This window comes from Hippocampus bargibanti, linkage group LG08, assembly GCF_051943395.1.
Source record: "Hippocampus bargibanti isolate YZ-2025 linkage group LG08, ASM5194339v1, whole genome shotgun sequence".
In the NCBI taxonomy this organism is placed as follows: domain Eukaryota; kingdom Metazoa; phylum Chordata; class Actinopteri; order Syngnathiformes; family Syngnathidae; genus Hippocampus; species Hippocampus bargibanti.
In genome coordinates this window covers 7,364,444-7,383,613 of record NC_142741.1, presented here as the reverse complement: position 1 = coordinate 7,383,613, position 19,170 = coordinate 7,364,444, and the positions used below count along the sequence as shown (strand labels likewise).

The window sequence follows — 19,170 nt, the reverse complement described above, 5'->3', positions numbered from 1 at the left end:
TGCAATCAATTAAAGAATTTATTCCATGCGAAAGCCCGACGGGAAACCCGTTTCCACAGGCTGATAAATTCCTTATATGGAACTTGGTCGCCCTCTTCTGGCTCTTTTTGGTGCAACATGACGTTTTCAGACCAAATAAGCACAGCAAAATGCATTGACGTGATGGAAGGACTGCTACAATGTGTCCTTTTTTTTACGGTCAGGGGCGTTCCTTCAGTGACGTCACGTACGAACTCGTCACCAACTCAAAAAACAAGCCTTCCGAAATATTCAGCGCGAGTCTTAAAAAATAAAATATAGCTATATGCGGTGGAATCTTTTTAAATACGCTCAGTAGAAGTCATTTGAAGCCAATTTACAAATACAACTTGTCCGGAGACGTCGGTTGTCCTTGAAAGTTTGAGCAGTGCGGGAATGGGGAAGTGACGTCACGTCGGCGCCAATCACAGCTGCTATCATTCAGAAATGTTTAGTAACTCAAGGCTATCCAAGCTTTGAAAGTTGTATTGTGTTTAGTTATTTTCACGATTATAATTATTTGTTTCAACATACCATGTATGGAAATAATGTTAATAGCATGGCCAGTTGTCTGTGAATGGTAAAAAAAATTGAGAACTCACGTGACCACAGCAGAAAAATATTGACGACGCACAGCAGTATTTCTGGTCGAGGCTGCGTCGAATCGTCTCAATCACAAAGCCTGACGAAACCAGCAGAAAACAATGTCCTCCCGTCAATTATCGAGCGACACACCGCAGCCTTCCCCGAGGACATCAAGGGGGAAGGGGAGGATGGCGGTGGTGGGGATGGCTAACACTTAACACAACACACCTGACGAAAATATTCGATCACAACGTCCTCCCGTCAATTCGCTTCTACACAAATTAAAAGGAAAGCATTGTGAACATTATATTAAAATACTTGAACTTGTAAATGAAGATATTTTTTTAGCTCTAAAAATGTTTAGCTTGCCTCATCTTAGAGATGTTTTTAATGTCGTTTGTTATTTTTATATGCTTGTTTTTATTGTAAAGTGTCCTTGGGTGTTTTTAAAGGCGCTTTAAATTAAATGTATTATTATTATTATTATTATTATTATTATTATTATTATTATTATTATTATTATTATCAACATAAAAAAGGAGAGTCAAACGCTTCAAAGATGCAGTGCAACATTAATGAAGTAGCGGAACACATCAACATATTGGTTCCACCAGCCCCTGTCAAAATGGGGACGATAGTAAAAGACCTCGTCAGCTATTTATCATTTTACAGATTGTGTAATTATAATACAGCAAAGTCAATTTTTACTGGCATTGTTACAACGACAGATTTGCATATTTTGATATTTTCAATGTTATTGTTTTATATTATAAAATAAAAAGTATCCTATTTATGTGTGCTGTCGTGAAAACCAGAATCGACGAATGATTATTTAAAAATTAAAAAAACAAAGTCCTTTCAGGTTGTCTTTATTTTATTTTTTCATTTCAAAAAGTTTTCTTATTCGTTGATGTTAAAAACCAATTAATTAAAGTGCTAAAACTGAGTGTCATTTTAATTCTAGCCTGGAGTTATGGACATCGGCGGAATTATTTATGACATCATTCGCGCCATTTAGCACCCGTCAAGTCAATCATTTCACCGCCATCATTATATATCGACATTGATTGAGCAGGATTTGAATGATAACGTGCTGTTTGTCCTCGTCATCTAGTTTGAGAGCAGTATTGGCTGCATGCAGACCATTGGTGAGACAAACGAGCCATCAATGAAGCCCATTAATCTCGTCCTTGATGACTTTGGCAGGTTTGTTGTCCACACAAATCCTTTGGAGAATTCGGCTCGGCCCCTCATTAATTCCTCACTAGCAAGCGCAAAGTTGGAAAAGCTGCTTCCCAAGTGTAGAATGGATTTTGTCATTATGTTTTGTTTTTGTGGGTTTTTTTGAGCAAGGCAGAAAGGGGGAGGCCAAGTATGGTGGCACTCTCGCTGTCTCATTATGTGCCATGGCTGCCAGTCTTCACTGTCATAAGCCAAGCGTTGGCTTTGATTCTATTTCTGTCACTTGACAATTCTCTGACAGCCTGACGAATAGTGAGAGGGCGATGGGGGAGATTGACAGGAGGGTTGCTATCCAGACAAGGATCCAATATGGGAGGCTCATCCTCGATTGTTTTTTTTCTGATGATATATTCTACAAGCTGCTCCCATTTTGTGTAGCTTTTTTTTTAATTTTCTACACTGTACACAAGTCATGAGAAACTATACAGCAGTGGTGTCAAACACAAGGCCCGGCCGGGGGCCAGATCCAGGCCACTACGTCACAATGTATTTGGCCCACAAAAGTGAATCACATGTATCAACTTTCACAATCCCGGCTACAATCTGGAATGATATGTTTTATTGTCATGGGTAATAAATTAGAGCTTTTGCAACAGCCCTCTGAGGGAAGACGTAACTCTGAGGGGGCCCGCGAAAAAAAAAAGGTTGACACATCTACTATAGAGCATCTCTCAATGTTGACTGAAACTTTAATTATTTGCTCAAGGGCTCCGAAAATGTGCTTAAGTTTCAGTGGAAATGTCGGGAACGCTGGGCACTCCCTTGCTAGCGTCGCAACAGCCTAGCACTGGCCCTGGTCACCGCGGTAACAAAAGCTACACTCGACAATAGTGATGGGAATTACGTCTCTTGTTAGAGAGCCGGTTCTTTTGGCTCGGCTGACTTAAAAGATCTGATCTTTCGGCTCCTAAATGGCTCCTCAGTTGTTATTTTTTTTTGTAGTTGCTTGAATTTACTAGCAAAAATATACATTACAGTATATCATTTTTTAAATTTATGTGACTTTATTTATATTCCTGTGTGTGTGTGTGCGCGTTTGTGTGTGTGTTTTCTACCATGGATTTTGACCAGCACGTGTGTGTGCGTTTGTATGGATATTCTTGTGAGTACCACTATGATTTTTATACCATACGACATTTTTGACAAGTGAGGACATTTTGGCCGGTCAGGTTTTTCATTCTAAAGGCTTCTAGAGGGTCTAGAAAGAAGTTTAAGTGGGAAACACAGTCAGGGGGACATCTAGTGTACAAATGTAAGACTAGTTCTTCTCTAAATTTATCAGAAAGCGTGGTCCTCACTCCTTACCAGAAGTTACCAGGACCTGACAAAAGTGAAAACAGGAAAGTACACGTGTATGTGTGTGTGTCTTCTACCACAGATTTTGACCAATCACGTGCGGATCCTATAAGCGGCTCCCTATTATGAGCCGGCTCCAGTCGTTCACGTCATAGAGCCGGTTCTAAGAGACGGTTCGCGAACGACACATAACTACTCGACAACTGTGTCACAGAACAAATTCCGCTTTGTGTACGTCGAGGAAACTCGGGGAGGTGTTTGAAATTGTGTGTTCGTATTGGGTGCCCATTACGTGACACAAACAACCAGTAATGCTCGTTAGCGGTGGACTACAAAGGGGAGCAACATAGCACGCCAACAAGTCATATAGAATGGATCGGAGGGGGAGGAATAGTGCTTTGACGCCCCAAAATCAAAGGCAGAACACTGCTAACAAGATACTGAGCATGTGATACAAGCTTTCAGGGCACAGGATTTAACCGGTCAGGTTCAAAGAGCTTTTTGTCATTTTGATGGAATGGATCATGTGATGGAACAGCACCTTTTGCACAAAAGTCGCCCATTCGCAGTCGCCTACACACATTCTGCAGTATTTTCCAGCAGTGTAAACTCACCCTTGTGAAAATATTCCTTTGTCAGTATGAAGGGGACATAAAAAAAGATAATTGAGGGTTGAGGAGCCGTGAACGGGGCCCTTGAAGCGTGCTTTCAAGGGCAATCTTCAAAATAATTAAACTGAAAGCGGTATAGGAAATCGAGCTTAGAAAGTTCGCCACAACTGGTTCGTGGGTGCATTTTTGTGTTTTATTTTCCTTCTCATTTGGCAACTAGAATCTCTGCTAAGCGGTTGCGCCTTTTGGGCAGCACAAATATGCCAGCACCGTTTTTGATGGGGAAGAATGTCGGTGCCATTTGACTGTCATTTTTTTGTTCTTTTGACTTCAAGATGGCAGCGCGATCGTGACTGCCTTTCCAGCAGCTCCTGTATTTTGTTTTCTACTTCTTTCTTTCCTTTCCTCTTCCTTTCATAAATTTGCTGCTGTGAAATGTAAATGTATCCAGTGCGAGACAAATAAAGGTACATCCAATCAAATCAAATCCAATCGATGGACAGCTCTGGGTCGATTGTGCTTTTGAGAAGAAAGGAGCGTCAGCACAGAGCGCCGATGCGTATGCGGAACGGTCGCGGCTTGGAATTGAAGTGGATTGACATGTGACAGGAGATGTCAGACAATCTCTTTTCGTCATGGGATGCTACAGCTGCGTGTTTGCTTTCAACATTTCGCTTGTAGCAGACGTGCACATTTCATCATGACGGCCACTACTGAAAAGTACGCTTTGATACTCTCCTCTTTTAACGAGAACTGCTTCATGTCACAAAGAGGGTACAGCAAGTGCTGAAGAACGAATGACTGTGTCTTTGTGTTGTCATATTTGTTATTTCGTTTTTTGACTTCAAGATGCTCCTGTATTGTTTTCCCTACCTCACTTTGCTGCTGTGAAATGTCAATTTCTCCAGTGTAATTTTGTAATCTAGGGTATTTTCCTTTTTTTGTTGTTGTTTTGACTTCAAGATGGCACCGCGAGAGTGGCTGCCTTTCCAGCAGCTCCTGTATTTTGTTTTTCAACTTCTTTCTTTCCTTTCATAACTTTGCTGCTGTGTTATTTCCGGATAGAGTGAACGCTGGCGCGAATGGCTGCCGCTGCTCACCAGCACAAAAAAAAACCCAAATATTTTCCCATGACTGTAACGTGTCCTTGAGTTTTGAAAGGGGCTTAGAAATTAAATTTATTATTCAAATTATTATTCAAAATGGCGGCGTGAGTGGCTGCGTTTACAGCAGCTCCTGTATTTTGTTTTTCTACTTCTTCCTTTCCTTCCATAACTTTGCCGCTGTGAAATGTGAATTTCTCCACTGCAAGACTAATAAAGGCTAACCCAATCCAATCAAGCATGTTTTGTTGTTGGTAAAAATGTGAATGAGCCAACCGTCAACATGGAAATGAAATGCAAATTAATGAGATTAATATCCTCAAAATCTCATGAAAGGAAGACTCGTCATTTTTCTTTCTGCTTTTGGCCAAAAGAAGCATTTATTTTTGCTGTTTTCAACCAAACACGAACTTCTGGTAAACTGTTGTGTCTTTGCCTCTTCTCGTTGTGAAAATGTCGTCTGATTGTGAGAGGCATGGGGGACAAAAAAACATGAAAACAAGAAAAGGGAAATGACAAGAGTTGAAAGTCTCCCATTTTGCATATTAAAGTCACAAAAAATATGTTGGGATATCAAAATACACGTGTGAATGGCAACAAATGAAGACGCTACTGTGCTGATCATTCAAACGCTGTCTGGTGGGGGGTGGGGGGGAGGTCGCGTGTAGCACATCAAGTGTCCACAAAGGTGTGTAAATATCTTCAGATCACATCATGTCAAGTGGCATGCATTTTTTTCCCTTTCTGCCAACACAAACACTGCAGGCACTGGAACGGAGAACGCCCCCCCCCCACAAAAAAAAAAAAAAAAAATAGTGGCCGGTCACTCACGGGACGTCTCCTGTCTCAGCGTCAAGCTAGCGGCGCCACCGGGCGAGCGCGTCAAGATGACCTCTCTGAAAAAACAATGAAAGCGTCGCGGCTTTGCGTCCTCGCGCAAAGGGGCGTTTCCCCGTGTCTGTTTTGCGTGTTGAGGTTTATTGCGAGAAAGTGAGCAGCACTGCGCGACGTTCGAAGACGACCGAGCGGCTGCTCGCTGATTCAGTGTGGACTTGAGAGAGTAAACCTGAGGCAGAGTTGGCGCAGCTTGCGAGTCAACTTGCCGCGGCCCCCGTGCGTCTATCATCTGGCGTATTGTTTGATGTAATCTTGAACTTTATTCCGAAAATCTTCCTGGAAGCAGACAAAAGCCGTCATGGCGTTAGGACAACAAATGCGGGGGATTTCACACACATGTAAACACACACATTTGAAGACAATATGCAATGGATAGAAAATGTTTACACACCCCTCTAAAAAATAAAAAATGACATCAGTTTCAATAGTGGTGCAACTTTCACTTGTGTAATTCGTTCGTGATGATTAGTGCAACCACCATAGAGATAATATAGATATATCACTAGCTAGATTGTTAACTAGATCGCTAAATAGCAAGCTAGATCGCTAAATAGCTAGCTAGATTGATAGATAGCTAGCTAGATTGCTAACTAGATCGATAGATCGATAGATAGCTAGACCGCTAGCTAGATTGATAGATAGCTAGATCGATAGATTGCTAGATCGAGAGTTAGCTAGCTAGATAACTAGCTAGATAGCTATAAAAGAGGACAGAGTGCTAAAAACGGAAGTCTTTAGGAAGGCTACGCACACTGACCAATACTTACTTTTCGATTCTAACCCTTTTCAACAAAAACTAGGAGTTATCAGAACCCTCCAGCATAGGGCTAAACTAATACCAACAAGCGTTGAAGGTAGAGAAAAGGAGTCAAAACATATCAGGAGAGCACTCACAAACTGTGGGTACCCTCAGTGGTCATTTAACAAATGTCAGAAAGAAAGAATAGGGAATGAAACCAAAAATTCTGAAGATACAAAAAGGAGAGGAAAGCAGTACCTTACATTGCAGGAGTTTCTGAAAAACTACAAAGAGTCCTTTGGCAACACAGAATTCCTACTTATTTCAAACCGATAAACACTTTAAGGCAAACATTAGTGCTTCCAAAAGATAGGCTGCCAAATGAAAAACAAAGTAATGTAGTTTATTCAATACATTGTAAGAATGAAAATTGTAAAGAGCAGTACATAGGGGAGACTAAACACATTCTCAAAAAAAGACTATCAACAGCGCAGGGATAATACTAGTGGGCCTCAATCGGCAGTACATATGCACCTAAAAGGTAGCAACCACTCATTTGACGACAATGAGGTTAAAATCTTAGCGAAAGAACATAGATGGTTTGAAAGGGGAGTAAAAGAAGTGATTTTCATAAAACAACTAAATCCTTCATTAAACCGGTTTGGTGGGGTGATGTTCAATTTGGATATCGTTCATACAATAGCCTGCTTATGCAACATAGGATTAGTAATACTGATGAGGTGATACCGGTTGAAGTGGGGCAATCAGGCCTGTCGTTAGTCAGACAATAGGAACTATCAGTGGGGCTGCGGGGAGTAGTACTCTGCTCCCCCCAACCTGAGAGGACTCTGCTATGATAGGTCTCTTATCATAGCAGAGTCCGGCACCGCCATGTCTGGACAGTAGGGATATATATATATAGGGCCTAAACTACCAGTAAGACTTTAGTTTGCTGACAAAGTTTCTTGGATAAGAAGCGAAACGTCCGACACCTTAAAAGAAGTACAGATGACGGCTGAAGAAACCTTTTCATCGAAAGACTTCCTGAATCTTCAGCGCGAGTATTAAAACGTAAAATATAGCTACAGTAAAGTCTCGTTATATCGATATTCTCGGGAGTCCGAAAAAATATCGATATAACCGGGACTATCGATATATCCGACCCTGCGCGCATGTAATTTTCTCCTTGCGTTCATAGAAATAGTATGGTAATAAGCGGTACTATCGATATAACCGATATCGATATAACGAGACTTTACTGTATATGCGGTGGAATCTTTGTAAAATACGCTCAGTATTTTTTCAGTATAGTTTTTTACTACAGTATCATTTGAAGTGGTTTTACAAATTATGGACACAACTTGTACAGAGGCGTCGGTTGTCCTTTAAGGCTACTTCATAATTGTGAAAATCAATCAATCAATCAATCAATCAATCAATCAATCAATCAATCAATCAATCAATGACATTTCTGGGGAATGAACTAACACAGACCCACCTTGTCTCTCAAATGATGTTCTGCCGCGTCAATATTCAACGGGTCATCAAAATTCAACAAGTCCTATGGGAGACGAGACGTGGTATCACACAGGTGTCAAAGTCAGGGCTCGGGGGCCAAATCTGGCCGGCCACATCATTTTATTCGGCCCGCGAGAGCAAATCAAACTTGGGAAATTCCATGCTCATCTATCGAACTAGCCAGCGGTTGAGCTAGCCAGCAATCGAGCTGCTAGCAATCGAGCTAGTTAGCGATTGAGCTAGCTTGCAATTGAGCTAACGACTGATCGAGCTAGCTCGCGATCGAACTAACTGGCGATTGAGCTAGCTAGCTTTCTTTCTACTCAGCTAGCTGGCTAATTCTTTTCATCACAGGTGTCAAAGTCAAGGCCCGGGGGCCAATTCTGGCCCGCCACATCATTTTATTCGACCTGTGAAAGCAAATCAAACTTGTGAAATTCCATGCTCATCTATCGAGCTCGCTAGCGATCGTCCTAGCTAGCGACCGAGCTAGCTAGCAATCAAGCTATTTTGCGATTGAGCTAGCTAGCGATCGTGTTCGCTAGCTCTCTTTCTATTCAGCTAGCTGGCCAATACCTTTCAACACAGGTGTCAAAGTCAAGGCCCAGGGGCCAAATCTGGCCCGCCACATAATTTTATTCGGCCCCCGAAAGCAAATAAAACTTGTCAAATTCTATGCTCATATATCGAACTCGCTAGCTAGGGATCAAGCTAGCTAGCGATCAGGCTAGCTAGCGATCGAGCTATCTAGCAATTGAGCTAGCTAGCTCACTTTCTATTCAGCGAGCTGTCTAATTCCTTTCATCACAGGAAGTGGCTGTTGTCATCTCGCAGGGCGGACAAAAAATGGTAAGCGGAGTCAATTTCCATGAAAAACTCTTGAGCGGTCCTCCAGGACTTGTGGCCAAATCTCATTTTGTTTTCTTGTTCTTGCATCTCAACCCCCTCCAAAATGATTTCCCCCATGTCATGCGAGATTAGCAACGACTCCTTTGGAAATCAATTACGGCTTGACTAATCATCACCGGACGCGACCGACATACCCATAAACATTTTGAGAACGTTTAGCGTGCGGATTGTGGGATGAGCCCGTGACACACAATCGGCGGATCGGAATCATGATTGACATCCGAGTTGCTTTTTTTTCATGTCGTCCGCTTGAATTGGGATTTTCTTCCCAGAATATAACCGTTCAACAATCACGTCCAAAATTATTGGAACAATCAAACTATTTCTACTATTGATTGTGAAATTACAGGTCAGGTTTAAATAAATAATAACAAAATACTTACGGTAAACAACGAGTTCAATCCCCAAACGACATCCTATAGAAAAATAAATAAAATTATGAGACATCTCCTAAGTATTGGATTTATAGGGAGTGGTTGAAAATAACATCTGGCAGTTTACCTTCAAAGTTCTGGTGGGGGCCCAACCTGTGCCATCGATAGAATGTTCTCGCAATAGGCTGAAATCAAAGAAACGAGTTAGGACAACATATTTGAAACACGGCTTGATTTCATTTCAATTCATAAAGTTCACAACAAATGAAATGAAAACGAGTTTTCGAATTTGAAGTCAAAATTAATTACCGTTATTGTGGTTTACATCAAACAATTTGAAATGTTGGTTTGGACTTCAGCAAGCATCATGTCACTTGACATGCTTGATTTGCTTTCATGGGCCAAATAAAATGATGGTGCCCTTGAACCTTGACTTTGACACCTGTGATGAAAGGCATTAGCCATCTATTTGAATAGAAAGAGCTAGCTAGCTTACTCGCTAGCTAGCTCGATCACTAGTAAACTTGATTGCTAGCTATAAAGCATGTCAAGTCATGATGCTCGCTAGCTAGTTTGATCGCTAACTAGCTCGCACGCGAGCTAGCTCAATCACGAGCTAGCTCAATCGCTATTGTGGTTTACATGGGTCAATTAGAAATTTTGGTTCGGACTTTAGCAAGCATTGTCGTTTGGTTTGCTTTCGCGGACCGAATGAAATGATGTGGCGGGACGTATTTCGCCCCCGGGCCTCGATGATACTTCTTTCTGGTCTTTTAATAAATAGCATGTCTCAGTCATGCGGTGCAAATAAACTCCAACAGTCGTGATTGCGATGTTAGAATTTCATACCTCAGGCAGATATCTCCATTCTCTGTGATATTCGGATGCCATATTCTGGTCAGACATCGCACTTTTGGAGGCTAAGGACAAAAAAAAAAGGGACTGTATTTTCCGGTGTATAAGGTGCACCGGAGTATAAGCCATACTACGCCTAATGAATGTGGTGTATTTTCAAACTTTTTCCATATATAAGGCGCACCGGACTATTCGGCGCACCTTCAATGAATGAAAAGTTATATATATATATATATATATATATATATATATATATATATATATATATATATATATATATATATATATATATATATATATATAAATATATATATCCATATAACGAGACTTTACTGTGTGTATATATATATATATATATATATATATATATATATATATATATATATACAGTATATATATATATATATATATCGATATATATGCATTACATGCAAACAGGGTCGGATATATCCATAATATCGATTCCATGACCCTGGTTGAAAAGTGTTTCGTTCGAATACCAACACCATCTCTTTGCTCCTGTCACTTACAAGTTGAGAGCGGGGGGGCGAGGCTGCCTCTCCCGGCCGCCCTCAACCTGCTGTCAATTCTCTAATCACGGACACGGGGCATTCATACGGTTCGCGATCATCGCGCCAATGCCGGATGATTGAGTCAACTCGCCACCGTACCTGGACTCTTCCTTCGATGCGCAAGTGTATCCGGTCCGAGATATTTTCCCTGCGTCCCGTAAATGTATGTCATCTTCCGGGATTGCATAATTTTGCACCCTCGTGTGCCATTTGCTTTTTGGCGTAGTAAACGGGTCGGATCACCCCCTGCCTTCTTACTCGCTGTGTTTTCTTTTATTTGTGAATAAACATCTTGCTTGGGTAGTACGTCTCTGCCGCCTGCTTTGGGGTCCCAAACATTCCACTACGTTCCGACGAGTCAGCTGCTGTCACTCTCGCTCGGAACGTGACAGCTACGGATGACTCGGCTACAGGATGTTCTTTTCTCTTCAAATATCTATCCAATGACACTTGCTCTCACTCCCACAGCCACATCATTAAATTTCACAGCCTCCTTTTTCTTTAATATCGTACTGATTGTAGATTTCGGCATGCTGTATTCCCTAGCCAGATCAGACAATCGCACACCTCCTTCATTATTTGTGATTATTTCTTTCTTAAATGCAATAGTTGTACGCACTACTTTTCTTTTGTCACTTTTAGCAGCACTTACTTTCTTTGGAGGCATGATTAGGGGCTAAAACTCTTCGTACACCTATATTAAACGCTACAGCAAAACGCAGCACGTCCGCAAGCGACAACAGTTGGTCACAGAGAGAGCGATACACCCGTACGCCGCTCAGCACCCCACCCTCGCGTACGCACTCACGTGTCGTATTGGCGTTCGCCGAAGCAAGAATATCTCGAATACCGAGGTACCACTGTGTGTGTGTATGTATGTGTATATATATATATATATATATATATATATATATATATATATATATATATATATATATATATTATATATTTTATATATATATATATCTTCTTTTCAAGAAGAAATCTTGAAAGGCACTTATAAATGAAATGCATAATTATTATATTATATATATATATATATATATATATATATATATATATATATATATATATATATATAAATATAGATTAAATAAAAATATCTATATATATCTATATATATCTATATATATATATATATATATATATATATATATATATATATATATATATATATATATATATATATATATATATATATATATATATATATATATATATATATTTATAGTCACGTTTTGCAAGGTGGTGATGGCGGGTGTGGATCCCAAAAAGCAGGCAGGAGTGAGCAGGAGGTTGTTTGACAAATTGTATCAAATTAAAGTCAGCAGGAACAAAATGTAAAACATCAAAATCATCTGAACGGAAAAAAATACAAAGTATCAAAAGAAAACCGAGTGTAAAAGTCCGCCAAGGTTAGTCCGAGACCCCACTCACCGCTGGATCCCGGAGCGGCTCTGGACTGGTCTCGTTCCCCCGGTGCCGGGCAGTTAACGCCCACGTCGGCGTCCGGCCGAGACCTGGTCCCATATGGCCTTACGGGGTGCCATTCTGCGCCTGGCAGTTCGATGTCCACGTTGAGCCATGCGCCGTCGCGTGAACGTGCGAGAGGGATCGCACTCACGCCCACGACGATCCGTGCCGCGTCTTCGTCCACCCCAGGCCGAGTCCCGTTCCCATCAGGCCGCCGCCCGTCGTATGCTGGAGAGGCAGCGGTTGCCCTCTCCACCGATCGTTCCCTGGCGAGTGGACCTTTTGGGAGACTGTTGGGACTTCTGGAAGCAGCCCCTTGAAGGAGGGGTACTGTCATGATCTGGTTGGCGCCCAACGGGAGGCGCTGTCGGCCCCGCCTGCACCTGCACAGGTGCTGGTCGTGCCGATCAGATTGGCGACCAACAGGTAGCGACGTCAGCCCTGCCTGCAGCCTCGCAGGTGCTGGTCGTTTAATCACTGACACTTAAAAGGACACCCGGCACGACCATCCGGGGTCAGTTCATTGTTTGCTGCTTGTTTGCTGCATGCATTGTGTATGTGTTTGTTTAACCTTGGCGGACTTTTACTTTTGGTCTTCTTTTGCTACTTTGTATTTTTTCCATTCAGATGATTTTGATGTTTTGCATTTTGTTCCTGCTGACCTTTATTTTAATACAATTTGTCAAACAACCTCCTGCTCACTCCTGCCTGCTTTTTGGGATCCACACCCGCCATCAACACTTTGCAAAACATGACTATATATATATATATATATATATATATATATATATATATATATATATATATATATATATATATATATATATATATATATATATATGGACTATTGTCTAAATGACTTTTAATTTACTACGAATCCTGGCACAATCTTCAAAAACATCTTTTCTTCCTTCCGTCTCAGACGCTGCTTTGATTTTTTTTCTATTTCCCCCACTCTGTTTGATTGCTCCTGTTATTGGGACGTAAATGTGAATAGTACGGTACTACCGTGGCAATCGCATCTCCCCCGGCGAGATAAACGGATCTAGTTCAGGTTGTGTTTATTTAGCCCCACCCACCAACGCATTGGAAGCAAAAATGGATGCTACTGCTGCGTGTTTGCTTTCAACATCGAGCTTGTAGACGTGCACATACAAACACTCAAACTTTCATCACTTTGCTGCTGTGAAATGTAAATTTCTCCACTGTGAGACTAATAAAGGCATATCCAATCCAATCCAATCCAACATGATGTCCCTGATCCACTGCTGAAAAGGACACTTTCATCCTCTCCTCTTTCATCCCAAACTGCTTCATGTCACAAAGAGGATATAGCAAGTGCTGAAGAATGAATGACTCTCTGTGGCTTTGTCTTGTGATACAATTTGTTATTTCAGCTTTTTTTTTGTTTATTTTACTTCAAGATGGTGCGGAAAGAGTCTCTGCCTTTCCAGCAGCTCCTGTATTTTGTTTTTCTACTTCTTTCTTTTCGTTCCTCTTCCTTTCATAACTTTGTTGCTGTGAAATGTAAATTTCTCCACTGCGAGACGAATAAAGGCTAATACAATCCAATCCAAAAAAAAAGAAAGCTAACCCAGAATGTGTGTGCAGCTGAACACAAAAGCTAAAAGGCGGGCGAAAGGAAAAGAAGATGACTCCTCACAAAGTCGGAATGCTTTGGATCCACTCACCACCATGTTATAGGCTTCGGGCACGTTGATTTCAAACTGAAACCTGCCGCTTTGGTAGTAACCTTCATCTGAAAGGAAGGAGAGGGACAAAAAAAATGACATCGTAAAAAAACAGCGATGACACAGGAAGGAAACTGAAGATGTGAAGGCGTTTCACCTCATCCATTGCAAAAAAGGACACGATGTGACTATTCAAGTGAACAAGGCGACTTGGCGTGGGTTAAAAATAAAACGCAGTTCAAGCTAGCCGAGCGAGCTCATTGCTGCCGAGTTTCAAAACTCAAACAGGCTTGTCAGCGTCAAGCCGCATGTGCGAACCAAGCCAACCGGACCAAATGATGCCACTTGGCCCGAGGGGTTTTTGAATTTTTTATGGATGTATAAGAACAACAACGGAGTGTTCCTTATGGCGGCTGGCGCTCGCTATTTAGCTGTCTGTCTGTCTGGCTATCTAGCCAGCTATCTAATAGCTGTCTGGATAGCTGCCTAGCTATGTAAATAGCTATCTATTAGTTATATGGCGCATCTGGCTATCTACCTAGCTAGCTAGCTACTAACCATCTATTGGCTATCTATTAGCTAGCTGGTGAACTATTTGAGTTACTTCCAGGTTGAGTGAACGCTGGTGCATGTGGCTGCCGCTGCTCACCCACGGAAAACTTATCCTGTGACTGTAAAGGGACCTTAAAAGTTTTGAAAGCCACTAATACATTAAATGTATTATTATTATTATTATTATGAAGTGAACATTTGTGAGCAGCAGTATGGCTTCATGCCCAAAAAAAAAAAAGAGTACGACAGATGCAGTTTGCTTTAAGAATGCTGATAGAGAAGTACAGAGAAGGTCAGAAGGAATTGCATTGTGTCTTTGTAGATCTGGAGAAAGCGTATGACAGGGTGCCCAGAGTAGAGCTGTGGCATTGCATGAGGAAATCTGGAGTGACGGAAAAGTATGTCAGAGCGGTGCAAGACTTGTTGAGAGTTTTGAAAGGCGCGTTTAAATGAAATGTATTATTATTATCATGACTGTAAGACAGTTGTGAGGTGCGCTGGCGGTATGACTGAGGAATTCAAGGTGGAGCTGGGACTCCACCAGGGGTAAGCTCTGAGCCCCTTCTTGTTTGCTATGGTGATGGACAGGCTGACAGACAATGTTAGACAAGAATCTCCTTGGACCATGATGTTTGCAGATGACATTGTGATCTGTAGCGAGAACATGGAAGAGGTGGCGGAGAAACTAGAGATGTGGAGATATGCCCTGGAAAGGAGAGGAATGAAGATCAATCGCAGCAAGACGGAATATATGTGTGTGAATTAGAATGATCCAAGTGCAAGAGTGATGCTACAGGGAGAAGAGATAAAGAAGGTGGAGGATTTTAAGTACTAGGGGTCAACTGACCAGAGCAATGGAGAGTGTGGAAAAGAGGTGAAGAAGCGTGTCCAGGCAGGCTGGAGTGGCTGGAGAAAAATGTCATGTGTGATGTGTGATAGGAGGGTTTCCGCTAGAATGAAAGGAAAAGTGTATAAAACAGTGGTGAGACCAGCCATGATGTTTGGACTGGACACAGTGCGACTGAAGAAAAGACAGGAAGCAGAGCTGGAGGTAGCAGAGCTGAAGACGTTGAGGTTTTCTTTGGGAGTGACCAGTTTGATAGGATCAGGAATGAGTACATTAGAGATACAACTCATATTAGAGGCTTTGCAGAGAAAGTCCGAGAGGCCAGACTGAGATGGTTTGGACATGTCCAGAGGAGTGAGACCGACTATATCGGGAGAATGATGCTGAGCCTTGAACTGCCAGGCAGGAGACCGAGAGGAAGACCGAAGAGGAGGTTTATGGATGTGGTCAAAGAGGACATGAAGGTAGCCGGTGTGAGAGAAGAGGATGGACAAAAGCAGTATAGATGGAGGACATTTATTCGCTGTGGCGACCCCTGAGGGGAAGAGCCGAAAGGAAAAGAAGATTATTATTATTATGATTATTTAGGCGTGTGAGGTCTTGGTTTCGACGAGCCGAGCTAGTTTTGCTCCCAGAAACTCGGGCTGCTTTTCGGATTCGCTTCATAAAAATGACAGGAGCCTTTATAATTTGCTGATCCTTTCTCTTCGGAAAAGGTTTTGCTTACGGAGGCTTTTTGTGAAACGGAGCCAGAGGCGAGCCGGCGATCGGTGCGACGGGGAGACGGATGACTCATCGATGGGCTACATTGGGGGGGGGGGGGGACCCTATTATGTCGCTTGCGAATTTGCAGAGTGCTTGACGGGGACATCGCTTTTTTCATACTTTTTCATACATAAAGCACTGGTCAGACCTCTAGCAATGTTTTTCCCCTTCCACGAGGCGGGCCAGCATTTGCATTTTGTCCATGTTAGCGTTTTGTTACAGCTTCAGCTTTTGTTAAAACGCTATATTCTTTATTTATTTATTATATTTTGCAAATTTCCCCATTGTGGGGCTATTAAAGGATTTCTCATTCTGATATAATTCAATATGTATGTATTGTATTGGATTTTGTACAGCCGCCCTTATTTCAAGTTCAGATAACTCCAGACACATATGACTTGGGAATGAATTCTTTTCTTCTGATGCAACAAGAGAGCTCATGTATTTTGTTTTTCTACTTTCATTCCTTTCATAACTGATGCTGTGAAATGTAAATTTCTCCACTGTGAGACTAATAAAGGCAAATCCAATCCAATCAGAGTCTAGGGTTTCTTACGCTGCATTAAAAAAAAATAATAATAAATAAAAAATAATAATAATAATAATAATAATAATAATCATCATCATCATCATCATCATAAGCATCTTGGATAAGAAGCGAAACGTCCGACACCTTCAAAAAAGTACAGATGACGGCTGAAGAAACCTTTTCATCGAAGAAGAAGAAGAAGAATACGGAGAAGAATACGAATAATAATAATAATAATAATAATAATAATAATAATAATAAAAATAATAATAATAATAATAATAATAATAATAATAATAATAATAATGACACTTTTTTTACAGTCACAGGATATTTTTTCCGAATGTTTATGTCATCCTAAAACTCACTATTCTGTGGGTCCTGCATTTTGAGTGAAAATGACAAAAACCCTGGCACTGGAGTGGACTCATTTTTGCACATCGTCTGTCAGTGAATGAGTTAATTATTTATTCAAAAATATCAGTGGAGGGGTGCTGAATGTTATACGCTTACCTGGAGACACTGCTAGCTGAAAATGGTGCAGCTTGTCCTCATCGGGGAAATTGGCTTTGCATGTACCTGAAGTAAGACAGAAACAAACTGTCATGTTGCAAACACAGACTGTAGATTGTAGAATAAAGAAACATGCTTGTGTGGCTTTTGAAAAGTCGACTTGAGTTTCAAAACAGCTATGCACCACCCCCTGCTGTTTAGGGACATTCACTACACAAGTACAAGATGGGACATCAGGATTGTTGGTGTTTGCAAATATTCACATGAACAAATTAACAATAAATAAAAATTAAATTTGATGCTTGGACTTGTGACGGCAATGAAGCCCAAAAGGAACACGAATGAAGCTAAAAAAATATGTAGATGACAAAGCGTCTTAAAGAAAAAAACAATGCTAACATGATAGCATGACAATAGCAAAAATCACATTTTAACTTACTCGGAAGATTGGCTTCAAGTTCGGCAACTTCTGCAGGGAGACAAAAGTCAACAATTAGTATGGCAGAAATTACATTCGTCCCAAAATCAGCATGTTTGGCCTGGAAAATGCAAACCTTTGGTAAGGAGACGGTCCCGGATGGAGACCCTGTGGGTGGCGTCTGGGATCCCGCCGGCCCGGCCCGTCTGTCCGCCGTCATTCTTCTTCAGCTTGCTGGCCAGCGTGAGCATGGCTTCTGCAGACGCCGCTGTGCTCTGCCCCGCCCGCCACTCAAAACGCCTGTCACAGCGTCAATGACATGCACGACATCATCGGTTTGTATCCTTTGAATCAGGGGGTCTGACCCTGGGTCACCCATGGGTGCCCTTAGAACACTATCGTACTTTTGGATTATATTATGACATAATTGCCACTGTGTATAGTGATGGTATTGGAGAGTTGAACTAGTTTATGAATAAAAACTGGATTTTCATTGTATATTGGATGTATTCATCTGTTTATTTTATGGTTGTTGACATGCACCATAAACAAAAGAAAGAAGTACCTGGAGGAAACATAAGAGTACAAGGATACAATGCAAACACTGAGTGAAACTCTGAACCTCTCGACTGCAAAGCAGACGCGGTTACCGCTTTTTACAATGCGATGCAATTGAACGTTTTGTCCTGTCAAATGTCCAATCTCATCATGGTCTGCTAAAATGAACATGTTCAAATTTAATACCCAATGAGATCTGATTTGGAAATCAATGGCTTGCACCTTTAAAGACTAGAAACTTTAAAGACTTTATTTTTTATTTTATTCGTTTGACGATTGAGTACAGATATGAGCTCACAACTATGTCATCATAGAAAATTAATCCGTAGTCCATTTCATTTACACTGCGTCGGATTATTAAAACGAGAATCTTCCCCGTTGATTTCCCACCTCCATTAAATCAGTTCTTGAGTCCTTCTCTTCACACTTTGGAATATTTTAACAAAATGTTATGTTATCAGCACAGTTCATAAAAGGCCGATGTGTTTTCGTGTTGCACTATATCAAATATAACTCAATAGCGTCGTCGTTCCAAGTAGCAAGGATGACTTCAGCAGCCCATAATTTTATCTCGCTTGACTATTTATATAAAACCAAAACGCGGGAGCACGAAAACATGAACCAGAATTTTTCCAGAGTCAAGTTTTGAAGTCATGTTCATAACTATCCGCTCGCTGAATTAGCTTGTATGTTAACCGGACGTTGTTTACCTGTAATCTGTGAGCTAGCGGTCCGTGCTACACCATATTCGGACGCCCTCCGCTCGCCAAAACGCCGCTCGGTGATTAATTAAGGCACTGGTGACTGTCAATGATGACAAAATGTGATTTTGGGGGAACCCGGGGGTTGGAATGAACTGGGTGGAGACATCAGCTGTCAGAATTTCTCTCCGGTATCATGCGGGGCGGAAATGTGTGGTCGTCCGTGCAACATATTTGTCCGGGTAGAGAAATCAGCAGACCGTTTGAGTCTCGTTCTGCACACCAGCTATTAAATCGTTTTTATGATCAGCGTAAACTTTACACTTGTTGATAGTGGGATGGTCAAATTAACATTTTCATAATAGCAATTGTTTTAATTCAGATTCGTTTTTGTGGTTTTCTAT

The 19,170-nt window shown here is 41.3% G+C and overlaps 1 protein-coding gene across 1 annotated transcript; it reads right to left on the bottom strand.

Moving 5' to 3' along the window:
- Positions 1-5,195: 5,195 nt before the first annotated feature.
- ube2f (ubiquitin-conjugating enzyme E2F (putative)) lies at positions 5,196-18,980 on the bottom strand. The gene is made up of 10 exons (XM_089003289.1): positions 18,776-18,980; positions 17,644-17,807; positions 17,529-17,558; positions 17,090-17,155; positions 13,884-13,951; positions 10,142-10,212; positions 9,420-9,477; positions 9,302-9,334; positions 7,990-8,052; positions 5,196-6,028 (listed from the first exon to the last, which is right to left on the bottom strand). Exons 2-10 carry the CDS (start codon positions 17,756-17,758, stop codon positions 5,978-5,980), a joined length of 555 nt encoding a protein of 184 aa, XP_088859415.1. The 5' UTR covers positions 17,759-17,807; positions 18,776-18,980; the 3' UTR covers positions 5,196-5,977.
- Positions 18,981-19,170: the final 190 nt, after the last annotated feature.